The sequence below is a fragment of the Pollicipes pollicipes genome, unplaced genomic scaffold, assembly GCF_011947565.3.
Source record: "Pollicipes pollicipes isolate AB1234 unplaced genomic scaffold, Ppol_2.1 Scaffold_4881;HRSCAF=5763_pilon_pilon_pilon, whole genome shotgun sequence".
NCBI classification, from domain to species: domain Eukaryota; kingdom Metazoa; phylum Arthropoda; class Thecostraca; order Pollicipedomorpha; family Pollicipedidae; genus Pollicipes; species Pollicipes pollicipes.
In genome coordinates, this window is record NW_023596576.1 from 58,995,161 (window position 1) to 59,008,418 (window position 13,258).

The 13,258-nt window shown below is 58.8% G+C and overlaps 3 protein-coding genes across 3 annotated transcripts; 1 reads left to right on the forward strand and 2 right to left on the reverse strand.

The window, feature by feature from the left end:
- The first annotated feature begins 3,572 nt into the window (after positions 1–3,572).
- LOC119101625 (protein SPT2 homolog) lies at positions 3,573–7,955 on the forward strand. Its single transcript, XM_037225025.1, has 2 exons — positions 3,573–3,626; positions 5,186–7,955. Exons 1-2 carry the CDS (start codon positions 3,582–3,584, stop codon positions 7,388–7,390), a joined length of 2,250 nt encoding a protein of 749 aa, XP_037080920.1. The 5' UTR covers positions 3,573–3,581; the 3' UTR covers positions 7,391–7,955.
- Positions 7,956–10,130: 2,175 nt separating this feature from the next.
- On the reverse strand, positions 10,131–11,338 carry LOC119100673 (uncharacterized; the record flags this gene model as incomplete). The annotated part of the gene is made up of 1 exon (XM_037223749.1): positions 10,131–11,338. A coding segment is annotated over one exon (561 nt), but the record flags the coding sequence as incomplete, so codon positions are not given.
- A 418-nt stretch (positions 11,339–11,756) lies between these two features.
- LOC119100810 (uncharacterized) lies at positions 11,757–12,830 on the reverse strand. Its single transcript, XM_037223959.1, has 2 exons — positions 12,811–12,830; positions 11,757–12,624 (listed from the first exon to the last, which is right to left on the reverse strand). Exons 1-2 carry the CDS (start codon positions 12,826–12,828, stop codon positions 11,848–11,850), a joined length of 795 nt encoding a protein of 264 aa, XP_037079854.1. The 5' UTR covers positions 12,829–12,830; the 3' UTR covers positions 11,757–11,847.
- Positions 12,831–13,258: the final 428 nt, after the last annotated feature.

Here is a 13,258-nt window from a genome sequence, read left to right on the forward strand (position 1 = left end):
ACCAGTACGCTAACCCGCGGGGTCCACGTGACGGTCCGACTTTTACGTAATCCAACCCAGCACCTGTCAGTGACCGATGGTGTGACACCATCGGTCACTGGTGTGACGCCATCGGTGCTGCTCTTGCGCTCAAACGTCGATCGTAATTGGTGATTAAAGACGGGCTTAGCAGGACGATAAACTGACTCGTTCCCTGGTGCTCCACGTAACGCATCCTTTACTGAAAATGTGAGACAGTTTCGAGTTACGGGCTGGTCCAACTGCCCCGTGTGTATGTACATCCGTATTTGTTTCGCTCGGGCGCCGACATTAACCGCGCCCGACAGGGGCTTTGAGACGGCCACACCCGGCTGTGGGTGGGGTGCGGGTGGGGGATGGGGGGGGGGGGGTGAGTTGACTTATCCCTGGAATCTCCTACTTCCAGACGCCGTATAAGAAAATTTAAAGGCCTCGTCAACTTATGAGTAACGCACATTAAAGTTTTGAGCTCAGGTCAAATGTGAGGACACCAGAGGCCACCAATATTGATACTGAGGGCACGGACATAGGCTTTAAGACTGTGTGGAATACGCGGTTATACGCGTCGCGCCTGTTTATCTAGCCTCTCCGCTTCTGGCAACACAGGTCATTAATTTTGGATGGTCTTGCATGACTGCATGTCCTCACAAGACCTATTTGGACCTCATTATGCAATGGAATGATGTCACAACATGTTTTCATTGGAGTATTCTAATTCTGTGCTTTCTGCGTTGACCTAGCATTTTCTGAAAAATCTGGAAATGTACAAACTGTAGATAATACCATATCCTATTTTTACAGCAAGTTTGAACTATGGTGAATGGCCTATTGAGAAGTATGTGTGATCAATCATTAAGAGACTGGCATCTTTAACCTTACCTAGGTAACTAACATTGTTAGATCAAATCTTCAAGTTTGTACAAGGGACACCAAATTGATAAATGCACAGGTACTGAAACTTTCGTTTTGCTCCTATTGCTCATTTTCGACCTGTGCTCGAAAAACCGTATGGGAAGTCAACTTTCCCTTCGGCCGGGCGCGGGTTAAAACAACCAGAGAGGGCTTTACCGTGTATGGTTTAAGGTCTTCTTCACCCGTCGTTTGATGATCGGCGACGGCCAGCGGTGCGTGTGTGCGTGCGCGCGCGCGTGTGTGTGTGTGTGTGTGTGTGCGTGTGTGTGGGCGCGTATTCAAAATCCCAGTAACTTTCATCTCTCCGGCATGGGGAGGCACACAGCCCCAATATTGGACATCCTGCCCACCACCAAGCTCTCCCGAGGACGCGCAAACACCTATGAAGTGCCGGCCACTTGTTCTGTCCGTATGTATATACGGGTCAACGTACCCACATCCGGAAAGGCTATGCTATGTATTCTTAGGTTGGATCTATTTCCACCAGGACGTTCATTTTCAGGCGGTAGCGAGCATTATAAACGCGTTTGGGATCTCTTGGCGCCTAATTGCATGTTCGACATGCCCTTCATAATTGATGTTTATGCGGCGCGATTGGCTGACGACGTTCACGTGACAAGGCGCTACTTACCATGAAGAATGACGTGATTACATGGATGAGTAACACTAGCGCCGCTGTATAACATTAGCGACCGATCACCTAATGAGCCAACAGTGGTCATAGCCGGAGTTACGATTTTGATCTTGCCTGGCGCTCCAAAGCAGCGGCTTGAGTTGCTTTAGTGTCGCCGCGGGTGCCCCTGAGGCCAGTTGTTTGCATGTTGCCAACATCAGATGACTCGATGGCAGCGCGCCACGTCCGGCGGTGCCTAACCACCATTATCTTCCACGTCACCGCGGGCTATGCGATTACCCTCGCCTATGCTATGAGGAACCGGGCTGCAGGGACGCCGACCAAGCTCGTGCGGCGATGACCCCGCCGCCGGGGCAGCGGCCCGCCCGCCCGGCCCGGCCCGCAGTCGGGAGCCAGCCGCGGGCCGACGCCTGCGGGCCGGGCGCGCAACAGAAATAGCAGACCCGCGCCAGCGGCGCCGGACATGCCCGCGGGGCTCGATGGCCGCGGCTCGGATGGGCCGATCGCACGTCATGAGAGGCCCGGCCGCCGCGGCGGGTCAGCGCTCCGGTGATGGGTCCCCTCCGGAGTGCGTGTGTAGTGCGTGGCGCCGCGGCGCGCGCCGTCGCTGGGTGGTCCGCCATCGAGGGGTCATTCACGGTGTGTGGGCTTTGTTGCCAGAGCTAGGTGGGGAGAAGTGACGTTATTTGTATAGGGTTATCGTGTGGGGAAGTGAAGCGAGTAAGGATGAAAAATTTGTGCTATTTGGACAAACTAGTCCAAATGTGTCCGAATCCATAACACCGCCGTTTCTAAATTACACCGTCAAAGCTTCTAGGCCGAAAATTGCTGACCTAAACTTCATGTTGACTGAACAAGCTTTTGTCACTGACGAATAGGGCAAATCAGGAGAGCGAAGTAGTTTTCAGTCAATATGCTTAAATCGTGCGATTGAGCAGTGACGATGACGCGGCTTTGCTTCAGCAGACGGGCCACAGAACTACCTATCGACCATGGTGATCATAATCATGCCAAGTTTTGATCAAAGTCCACGTCGGTTGGCGCTCGGAGAGTCTGAAGAGACCTGCGTTCGTGGTTCCGGACTGTAGATATTCAGCATCAGGCCATGGTCGTTTGCAGGAATTCGCAATGCGGTGGGGACAAACTCAAACCTATTCGCCGAAAGCTCCGACCAGCGCGCCACAGCCGTGCAAAGTATGTTGCATGACGTTAAACAGCATGACACGTTCTCGATCAGATTGACTTTGCGCATCTACCGTGGATTTTGCTGTCATATAGTATTCATGCACATATAAATGCATGTAAAAAGTTCATAAGGGGGGAGGGGGGGGGGGGCACGAGAACCACGACCGCGACTACGCCGCCCCATAAAAGGCTGGGTGCTTCCGTGTTTTACATGCTAAACTGCTGCCCCAGCGCGAGGGGTGACGTGTGTGGCAAATTTGCATAGCACTGCGCCGCTTTGGAATCCCCGGACAATAAACGGGCGTTGAGGATGCAGGCACCTGCGGCATGCATCGCGTGCTGTGTGCTTGCATACTAAACGAGCTCGACGCCACCCGAGTTTATCGCTTCCGACACAGACCGAGCTTTTCGAATCAGTTACCGGGACAAACACTTCAGCCCGGCCCTACATCATTCCACCACCTCCCGCTGAGATCAGCCCGCGTCTACCTGCGGTCTGCGTCGGGTCCTTCGCCTCCCACGCGTGCGCCGCTAACCGCCGCCGCGCCAGACCGTGTCCGGGCGTGGGACAAGCCATCTGTTCGGAGCACCTGGCCGACGCATCTTCGCTGCACGCTGGCTGTCGAGCCGCCTGTTTACGCCGCTGCCGCCGACCTGGGGCGTAGGTCGGGCGGGCAGTTCCGGTCTGTGGCTTAACCCGCCGCCCCGCTGCAACGCTGGGAACGGCGCAGCGGCGGCGTGACCTTGACCTCGGGAGGCAAAGGGCAGGCTCGAGGGCGCTCACGACGGCGTGAAGTCATGTTTCACGGCGCCGTCGTATAAAACCAGGAGGATGCGCAGTTGGATCCCAGTCAGAAACATGCTGCGGATGGTGCTGGTGAGTACGCGAGACGTGGCGGACGCGTCTTTTGAGGGCAGGCTTTGGAAATCGCTAGGGCTGATGATAGGATGGCGGGACGGGAGTGACTTGCGGAGCTTACTGGTACTGCATCCGGGTTCTCTAATGGTGGTAGGATTATGCGTATTAGAGAGAGGCGTGAATGGGATGCCGGATGTCGAAAACGCTCGAAAAAAGAGTAAGTGCGCGTGCTTGTGTAGGCCATCATGGCATGCAGTAATGCGGTTGGCCGAAATGTAGGAGCATCCAGGAGCTTAAGGGCGTAAGCTTGCTGGACAATTAACACTTTTTATAAGTAGCAAAGAAATTCTTGTGTCGAATGACCTTTCTGGTCAAACTACCTGTGCCAATGGGCATGTTTTATGCGGTTTGTTTCTAACCCTCGTGTGATATTTGTCATCCAGAATTAATACGACGATAAGTTCTGAGTCGGCATTGCGACCAATACTCTCCCTGTGCGTGTTCACAAGGCATGCCATACAACGTCTCTTCCGAAAAGATTAACCCCAGCCAAGTCGGCTTAGCAGCTCTCAGATTGAGCACCGCGATAAACAACATACCTTCTGAGGCGCTGGATGGTGTTTTCACAACAGTGTAAATATTTCCCTTATCAGTTACGGGATCGCTGTCAGCGCCTGATCCCGGTCACGCCTCCCTCACGTGTAGCACACCTGGCTACCGTGACGCTTACCTGATCCAGGCGACGGACCGGCCCCGCGGACCACTGCGCGTGATCAGGGTTTTGATGGGGCGCGTCGTGTGCTGCGCAATAGCAGACCAAGACGCGCAGGACAACTTGGACGACCTCATGGTCATCCTTCAAACAGTGGGGGTGGCCAATGTGAGACAATGCTACGTCTGATTTTCGACTTGTGGTTGTGCTAAGGGGGTTTCGTTGCCGCTGTTTATGGGAGTCATCTTTATGTTCCATTGTGTGCATGCACCACGACCATGCTCCCTCATGCAGTTTGAGCGGGTGAGTTATAGTGGGCGCAGGTCTGCTTCCTATTCTTATCATCCAAGTCATTCAGAGCACTAAATTGACGCCGTCAATAGCAATATTATGTACGTCATCCATTGCATGTAGCAGGAAATATATCGTTTTCAACAGATTTAAATCAAACGGAGACAATTTACAGCACAGGTGGCGTCTAATGTACCTCAAACGAAGTTGCTAGCCTCATAAGAAAGAGCCATTGTTTGCTACTTTCACGATCGTCACTTGAAAATGTGTACCGGTTAACATATCGCTAATAGCTAACAAGTAGTCACATCTTTCGGAGACCTGACGCCAGGTACATAAGGATGCTGCATTCTCATTAAGACACACGCTAACATTGTAAGGCGTGATCACGAACAGCCGCCGGGTCGACCGTCCTGTATTTTGTACCGGGTATTTCTAGCTGCCTTTTTATTGATGCTGATCGGCATAATGCTTAGCTGTTACAGTAAGACATGGATCAAAATGATTGGTACGCGCTTGGTGTTTTTGATTCGTCTAATGGTTGTTGAGCTTACAGGATGGCTTCCGTTTCCAGGTATCATGCCTGGTGGCTGGTGGGCTCTGCTCCAAGCTGCCACTGGGTCCGGAGCACCGCTCCTCGGGTTACTCCCATGGTGGACACAGTGAGCACGCGGCAGCGCCGGCCGCCTTCCGCGGCAGTGGCTCCCAGCCGGCGGGCGCCTTCCGCGCCGCGTCGGGCGGCATTGGCGGCTCCCTCGGCTCTGGGTTCTCGGCGCAGGCGTCTTCGGGCGCCGCCGGGTTCCGCGGCGGCCAGGCTCAGTTCGACGACGGCGGCTACCGGCCGGACCAGCGGGAGGGCGCGTTCGACGACGGCGGCTACCGGCCGGACCAGCTGGAGGGTGCGTTCGACGACGGCCTGTACAAGCCGACGCTGTACACTGGCGACGACGGCCTCTACAAGGATGACCAGTACGCGCCCAACACGGACGCCTCGTACCAGTTCCAGTTCGACGCGGGCGACCACGGTCGCGAGGAGGCGGCCGACAGGGAAGGCGAGGTGGACGGCAACTTCTACGCCGTGCACCCGGACGGCGTGCGACGGGATGTGGAGTTCACCGCCGGCCGCGAGGGGTTCGTGGTGACGCGAGACGAGTCGGTGCAGGGCCCCGTGCCAGAGTACGCGCTGCGCCAGGCGGCCAAGCCGCGCAAGGTGTACCCGCCGGCGGAGATCCGGACCTCGCTGTCCGACGACGGCATCTACCACTGGGAGTACGACGCCGGCGACTCGTCCCGCTCCGAGGACATCGACACAAAGACCAACTACTACGAGGGCGACTTCCAGTTCGTGGCTGATGATGACCAGAACCGCTACCAGGTCACGTACAAGGCGGGTGCCGGCATCGGTTTCGTGCCCGAGGGCGACCACTTGCCCATGCAGGTGCAGGAGACACCCGAGGTGGCTGAAGCCAAAGCCGCCTTCCTGGAGAAGTACGCCGAGATCGAAGCGGAGGCGAAGCAGTCGCTGGGCGCCGGGTACCAGCAGGCGAATCAGCGTCAGGCTGCCGCCTTCAACGGCCAGAGGGCGCCTCAGAGCTCGGGAGCCTTTAGCGGTGATAACGGCAACGGGTTTGTGGGCAGCAGACCTCGGCTGAACACGGGGACTGCGAACGGGGGTGCCTCGCCCTTTAGACAGTCGGCAGCGGGGTCACCGGGTTCCGGATACAACAGGCCATCCTCTTTCGGTAGCGGTGGCAACAAACCCCAGCTGAACACGGGGGCCGCGAACGGGGGTGCCTCACCCTTCAGACAGTCGGCAGCGGGGTCACCGGCTTCTGGAAACGGCCGGCCTTCCTCTTTCGGTGGCGATGGTGCCAGACCCCAGCTGAACGCGGGAAGGCCGAACGGGGGTGCCTCATCCTTCAGACAGTCGGCAGCGGGGTCACCGGCTTCTGGAAACGGCCGGCCTTCCTCTTTCGGTAGCGGTGGTGCCAGACCCCAGCTGAACGCGGGAAGGCCGAACGGGGGTGCCTCATCCTTCAGACAGTCGGCAGCGGGGTCACCGGCCTCCGGAAACGGCCGGCCTTCCTCTTTCGGTAGCGGTGGTGCCAGACCCCAGCTGAACGCGGGAAGGCCGAACGGGGGTGCCTCATCCTTCAGACAGTCGGCAGCAGGGTCACCGGCCTCCGGATACAACAAGCCATCCTCTTTCGGTAACGGTGGTGCCAGGCCCCAGCTGGACACAGGGACTGCGAACGGAGGTGCCTCAGCCTTCAGACAGTCGGCAGCGGGGTCACCGGCTTCCGGATACAGCAAGCCGTCCTCTTTTGGTAGCGGTAGCAACAAACCCCAGCTGAACGCGGGAAGGCCGAACGGGGGTGCCTCGCCCTTCAGGCAGTCGGCAGCGGGGTCACCGGCTTCCGGATTCAACAAGCCGTCCTCTTTCGGTAGCAGCAGACCATCCTCTTTCGGAAACAGCAAGCCATCCTCTGCCAGCAACACCAGGCAGTCTGCGTTCAGCAACGGCGGCAAGCCGTCTTCCTTTGGCGCCCAGCCCTTCCCCGCTGGGTCCAGCAACCAGTACTCCAGCGTCAACGCGCCGCAGCCGGCTGGTGGTGCGGCCAGCCGCCCCAGCGGCGCAGGCCTCCACAGTGACCCGAGCGTGCACCCAAGCCAGATGGTGTCGGGGCTGGCGCTGGGCGGTCACATGAAGAAGAGCGCGGCGTCCGCACCGCAGCCCGAGCCGATCGGCTACTCCTACCTGCCGCCCAGCCGGACGTAGCGTCCGTCAGCGGCGGCGACACGGCTGTGAGCGGCCTGCCAGGGCTTCGACAGCGGCGGTCTGCCAGGGGTTCGGTAGCTGCGGCCTGCCAGGGCTTCGGTAGCTGCGGCCCGCCAGGGCTTCGGCAGCGATGGTCTGCCAGGGCTTCGGCAGCGGCAGCCTGCCAGGGCTTCGGCAGCGGCGGCCTGCCAGTGCTTCGGCAGTGGTGGTCTGCCAGGGCTTCGGCAGCGGCGGCCTGCCAGGGCTTCGGCAGCGACAGCCTGCCGAGGCCGGGCCGAAGACGCCGCTGGAAACCGGGCTGGCTCCCAGCGGCGTTCGGCGCCAGCGCTCGGCGGCGCCTCAGTGGAGACTGAGCCGTGCTTCCAGTGGCATTCAGTGGCGGCTGGGACTTGCTTCCAGCGGTGTCTCGGCGGGGTTTTCGGTCGTACTTTCAGCACCGCCTAGGCGTTGGCTGAAGATGGGTTCTTTTGTCACCAGAGCGCTTGCAGTGGCGTCGTTGTTTTGGTTCTGTCGGTGATGACTTTGTCCCTGGTATCGTTCAAAAATAAACGGGCGCGAGATGTTCTGCTCCCTCTAGAAAACCTCCATATTCACATTGTCTACGGAAAGCGGTTGCTGTCGTTGGGATCTTCATTTACGTAGAAGCCATCAGACATAAAATGGCCCACCACGCTGCCTACGCAGCAGCATTTTAGTCCCGGAACACAGCACAGAGATCTCAGTTAGCGGCATGTGTTGTTTCCGAACAGCGCAGCGAGATGACAGGGGTGGCTGAGATATGGGTCATACGGTATTTTTTGAAAGAACGTAACCAAACACTGCATGAAACCATGTTTTCCAAGCCAACTTAAAGTGATTTACATTCATCGCTGACCTGGAACGTTGCCACGTGCGGATGAGGCGTCACAGCCTGGACAGAGGGCTAAGCGGTGCTGCTTGCAGCGTTATCTTTACCAAATGCTTCGATCTATTAGTTCGCTTTTAATATCTTACGCCCAGTATTGATCCAAAAAAGCTTGCAAATACTCCTTTGGACTCACTATATTAGCGTCATTCATAATGCAAACACCATGGCATTTCTGGTGCATTGTATGGTAGGTATTGCGGATCCGACATGTTGTCGGCTCCAAGATATCCTTTCTTACCGGAGAAGAGTGTGGCAGTCAGCGCAAACGTAAAGAAACACATGATGCAATTACATAATCCCCTAACAATCTTTGGGGGCGTACTTCCCTGTGGGATGTACGACCAATGTGACCACAGATAACATCACATGACGTAAAAAGACGTGTTTTAGTCCTATATCATCGCTGCCCTGTCATATAAAGAGTGACAAAGAGCCCCGTAAATACCACCGATTCTGTCAGCTTGCACCTGCTGTTACGATGGCATACTTGTGCCACGGCCTTGGATGGATCCGCATAATTATACCAGACAATGGCCGCGACGAGACGCCAAGCATCAATTACGAACTGGGTGGAAACTGACTGGAACTACCATCCGCCGGATGCAGAAGCTAACAGCCCGCGCGAAGGATTCAAAAATACGCCGTCCGCGTTTGTTGGGGGGGGGGGGGGGCGAAGCAACAGCATATTCTTGTAGACTCGGCTGATTTCTTTCCCATATACGGAAGCAGAGGGTGCGACGCATTGCCACGGTAAGTTACAGAGCATGCTCACCACTGGGTCCCTGCCACGCCGGCGAATAGGGATACACCATGAAGGTGATTCGAGTGGAGGTAATCTCGCATCAGCTCTAGAGGTGGCCGCTGGTGTCCGTTGGCTGCCGGGGCGTCGCGCGGCGCCTTCAGATGTCGCTGCCGTCGCGTGCCTTACCGCCATCTGGCGCCTAGGCGGTCGCCTCGCCGGTCCGGTCTCGCCCCGCGCTGATGCCGCGTGGGCGGGCATCTGTGACGCCTGCGTACGCCTGCGTTTGGGGCTGGTTGTAAGCCCGACGCTGGCAGTCAGAGCTGATTTGAGTGTCGTAGAGCAGCGGGCACCAATCGCGTCGGACGGACGCAGTGCATCAGCACCATCCCACCCGGCCACGTAGCCGAACAACATGAGACGTGGTGTTGACACGGGAAAACACAACAGCCTTTTCGACTTGGGTTGAAAGCAACGGTAATGAAACTCTTACCAACTTTGGAGGGAGGGCGGTGACCATTTCGTGTTGTTTCTTTCCAATCAGTTGCCTTAAGGTCAATGTTGAATTTTCAGAGAGTTTGCGGGGCCCTGCCTCGGGCTTTCCTAGCTCCCGTGACCCCGGTTTGAATAATCATTGAATAATGTGTCAGATGTGTAACGTCATCAGTCATGACTCATGACAGACAAGTAAGTCACATGATAAAGCATGTCGTTCCTTTCAGTAACGATGGCTACATGGAAACTTGACTCAGCGCATCACTGCACATGGTTGACGACACGTAACTCACATTCATTTTCATGCACGCCGCCTCCATCACTCGCCACCCCCTCCAAGTCCTTGCGGCGCTCCATCTCACCATGACAAGCTGCGGCCGTCAGCCATGAGACGGCTTGTGCCCGGATCCCAAGGTTGGGTCCAGGATCCCATAGAGTTATGTGGTAGTAGGATCTCACGATCCGTTCCTGGGATCTTTCTCCGTTTTTAGGTATAGTCACGATATAGTACTGAGCATAATGAAAAATCATCACGTTTCACACGCCCATCAAGGCCTGCCCGGAATGCATAATGACTCATTAAGCAGTTGTATCTCATGTATTATTAACGCGACGAACCATCTTCCCTCGTACAAATTGGAATGATCGTGCACGATTCGGTGCACTAAAGACATTTGTAAATTGCTGTGAAATGCATGGACTCTCAAATGGCTGCTCAGTACGGTATTCAGGCATGCACCAGAATATGTGCGTTGCTAGGATGGAAATAGTCACGCCTGAAAGCTGATGCCTCTTGCGGACAGGTACCCGTGAACACCGAATAAAGGTGCGCGGTATGAATACATATATTTTGACACTGGTACTCAGCATATGTGTGATTGCCTAAATGATAATTTCGTTCACATGACATATGCTGCAAAGAATGGGTACTCCAGGCGTTTCTTGACATTTTGTCTGGGAGAGCACTCTGCCGCGCGGGGGGCAGCAGGTCGGGGGTGATACTGTACGGGGGCCTACACGTTCATGTGAGGCGCCAGGCGGCGCACCGGCTGTACAGTTTGTGGGCACACGAACTTCAGTCATGACTACACGCGCAGTGCGGGGGCGATTAAGAACAGGAGAAGGGGACCTCGCCGACCATCGGCGGCAAGCCGTCGACGGCGGGGTCCACGCACGGGTCGAGTCACATAACAGCCGGAAAGCAATGCCACTAGATGAAATATAAGGGCGCCGTGCCATCCGCGGTCTATTGGTAGGTGTATCCGAACTTGCCGGGGGAGCTGGCGCCGTCCGCCTGCATCACCGTGACGCCGTCGAAGCTGTAGGTCTGGGTGGCGCCGTGGTGGGCCGCCTTGGCGCCGCTGTAGTACGCCTTTCCTCTGGCGCTGCCTCTGACGCTGCTGGCCGGAGCCGTGATGATGCCGGTGTCGGGGGCAGCGGCGGCGGCGGCGGCGGCGGTGGCGTACGTCCGCTCGAAGGCCAGCTTGGCGGCCTTGACCTCAGGAGTGTCCTCCACACGGCCCTCGGCGTCCAGGGTGACCACGGGGCCGGCGGGCACGACGGACACGGCCGGGGCCAGGTAGGTGGACTTGATGGCGGGTGCGCCGTACGTCAGGCCCGCCCGGACGCCGCCGCGGGAGGCCGGCGCCGCGCCGGTGATGATGTTCACGTCCGGGGCAGCCTCGGCGGCGGCGGCAGCGCTGCGGAAGGCCTGGTCGAAGGCCTGCTTGGCGGCCTTCACCTCAGGCGTATCCTGCACGCGGCCGGCGGCGTCCAGGGTCACCACGGGGGCGAAGTGGCGGGCCGGGGCGCGCGGGGCCAGGTAGGCCGTCTTCACTGCCGGCGCCCTGCGGCTGGAGCCGGCGCGGAAGCCGCGCTGGCCGGCGGCGACGGGACCGGAGATGATGTCGGTGTCGGGGGCGGCCTCGGCAGCGGCGGCGGCCACGCTGTACGCCTGCTGGAACTGGCGCTTGGCCGCGGCTACCTCGGGTGTGTCGGCCACCGCTTTCGGGAGGGTGGTCAGCTCCTGGAGGGTGGCGAAGCGTACTTTGGCGGCCGGACGGGCTGAGTAACTCGTGCGGTAAGCCTGGGTTCTGAGCACGGGCCTGGCAGCCGCAACGGTGGCCGACGCTGGGGCGCTGTAGGCGGGAGGCGCGGCGTAGACCGCGCTGTTGTCCGGGGCGGCGGCGGCGGCAGCAGCAGCAGACTCGAACGCGCTCTTGAAGGACGCCTTGGCGGCGGCCACGTCGGCGGTGTCCTTCACGGACACGGGCAGGTGGGCTCCCGAGGCGATGAAGCCAGGTCTCGGCGCCCGCTCTATAATCCACGCGCCGGCGCTGGGCAGTCGTCAGCGACGAACTCAAAGTTGCCCTGAACGTTGTTGGCGCTATCGGCCGATTCGTGTCGGGAGCTGTCGCTGGTCTCGTACGAGAACTGGTAAGACCCGTCCTCGCCCTGAGAGGAGCGCACGTGGGCGATCTCCACTGGCCTGGAGCTCTGGCCGTAGGTGACGGCCGGCTGCACAGGCCGGCGGGTCTGCACCCGGGTGACGGCCGGCTGGACAAGGCGGCGGGTGTTCCCCCGGGTGACGGCCGGCGCGATGTACAGGCCGGACGGCTGCTTGGCCGAAGCTGTGATGATGTTGGTGTCGGGGGCGGCCTCTGCGGCGGCGGCGGCGGCGTTGTAGGCCGCCTGGAACTGCCTCTTGGCGGCGGCTACCTCGGGAGTGTCCGCCACCGGCTTGGGAGGGGTGGTGAGCTCCTCCAGCGTGGCAAACCGGACGGGTGCAGCGTTCTTGTGAGCTGCCTGGTAGGCTCGCGTGGGTACGCCCCGTGAAGTCGGCTTCTTGTGCGAGGTCACCACGAAGCCGCCGACGCCCGCGGTGTACTCAGTCTTGCCGCCATCGGCACCGAACTCGCCACGCACCTCGTTGGTCGGGCCGCCCTCCTGCACCTGGAAGAGGCCCTCCGCGCTGTCGAAGCCGTACTTGTAGGCGCCGTCGCTCTGCTGCGTGTAGAACTGGGCACGCCGTCCCTGATTGACGGGCGGCAGCTTCCAGCTCTGGCAGCCAGCGACCAAGAGCGCCAGTACAACCTGCGAACAACAGCAGCTGGTCAGTACAATGCGCCGGACCTCACCCGTTTAGCACAAAGCAGCATGAGCACGGCACGAGCGGGCGAGCCCGGGCGATCGCGCCGACGGCTGCCGCCTTAAAAGCCTACACCTCTCTCCCGGGCGGCGGACGGCGGCGGGCGCCGATGAGCGTGCGGAGCGACTCACCCGACGTGCGAAAGCCATGCTGACTAGCGTGTGTGGTGTCGTGTGCCGAGGGCCGTGCGCTTTTATAGCGGACTGCGAGCGCTCTCCCCCGCCGTTGCCGTTAGCAGCATGCTTGCCTTCAAGGCCGGCAAATGGAGCAGCCGACCCGGCGGGAAAGGGGTGACCGCAGCCGGCGGGGGCGCGGCGCGTGAGTAGGCGGGTCACACGGCCACGCCACCCCTCTGCCTGACGGTCGGCAATCGGATGACATCGCGCCGGAGCACGCCGCTTTCAAGCTATCTGCGGCGGCTATCGTGCGCCACATTTGGCGCTGACGGGTGTTTATCGCAGCGGTGTCACCCGTCGGCACCTGGAAAGAGCCGGGCTCGGAGAGTTGCAAGGACGGAGGCAGAGGATTCGTCAAATTTGCCTGAGGTTAGCTTGTTTTAAACCTGCAGTGGAGTCATAC

What these genes read in the sequence shown, in the direction of transcription:
- LOC119101625 (XM_037225025.1), top strand. Translation starts at nt 3,582, where the DNA reads ATGCGCAGTTGGATCCCAGTCAGAAACATGCTGCGGATGGTGCTG. An exon ending in ACATGCTGCGGATGGTGCTG is followed by an intron (nt 3,627 to 5,185) that starts GTGAGTACGCGA and finishes TTCCGTTTCCAG; the next exon opens with GTATCATGCCTGGTGGCTGG.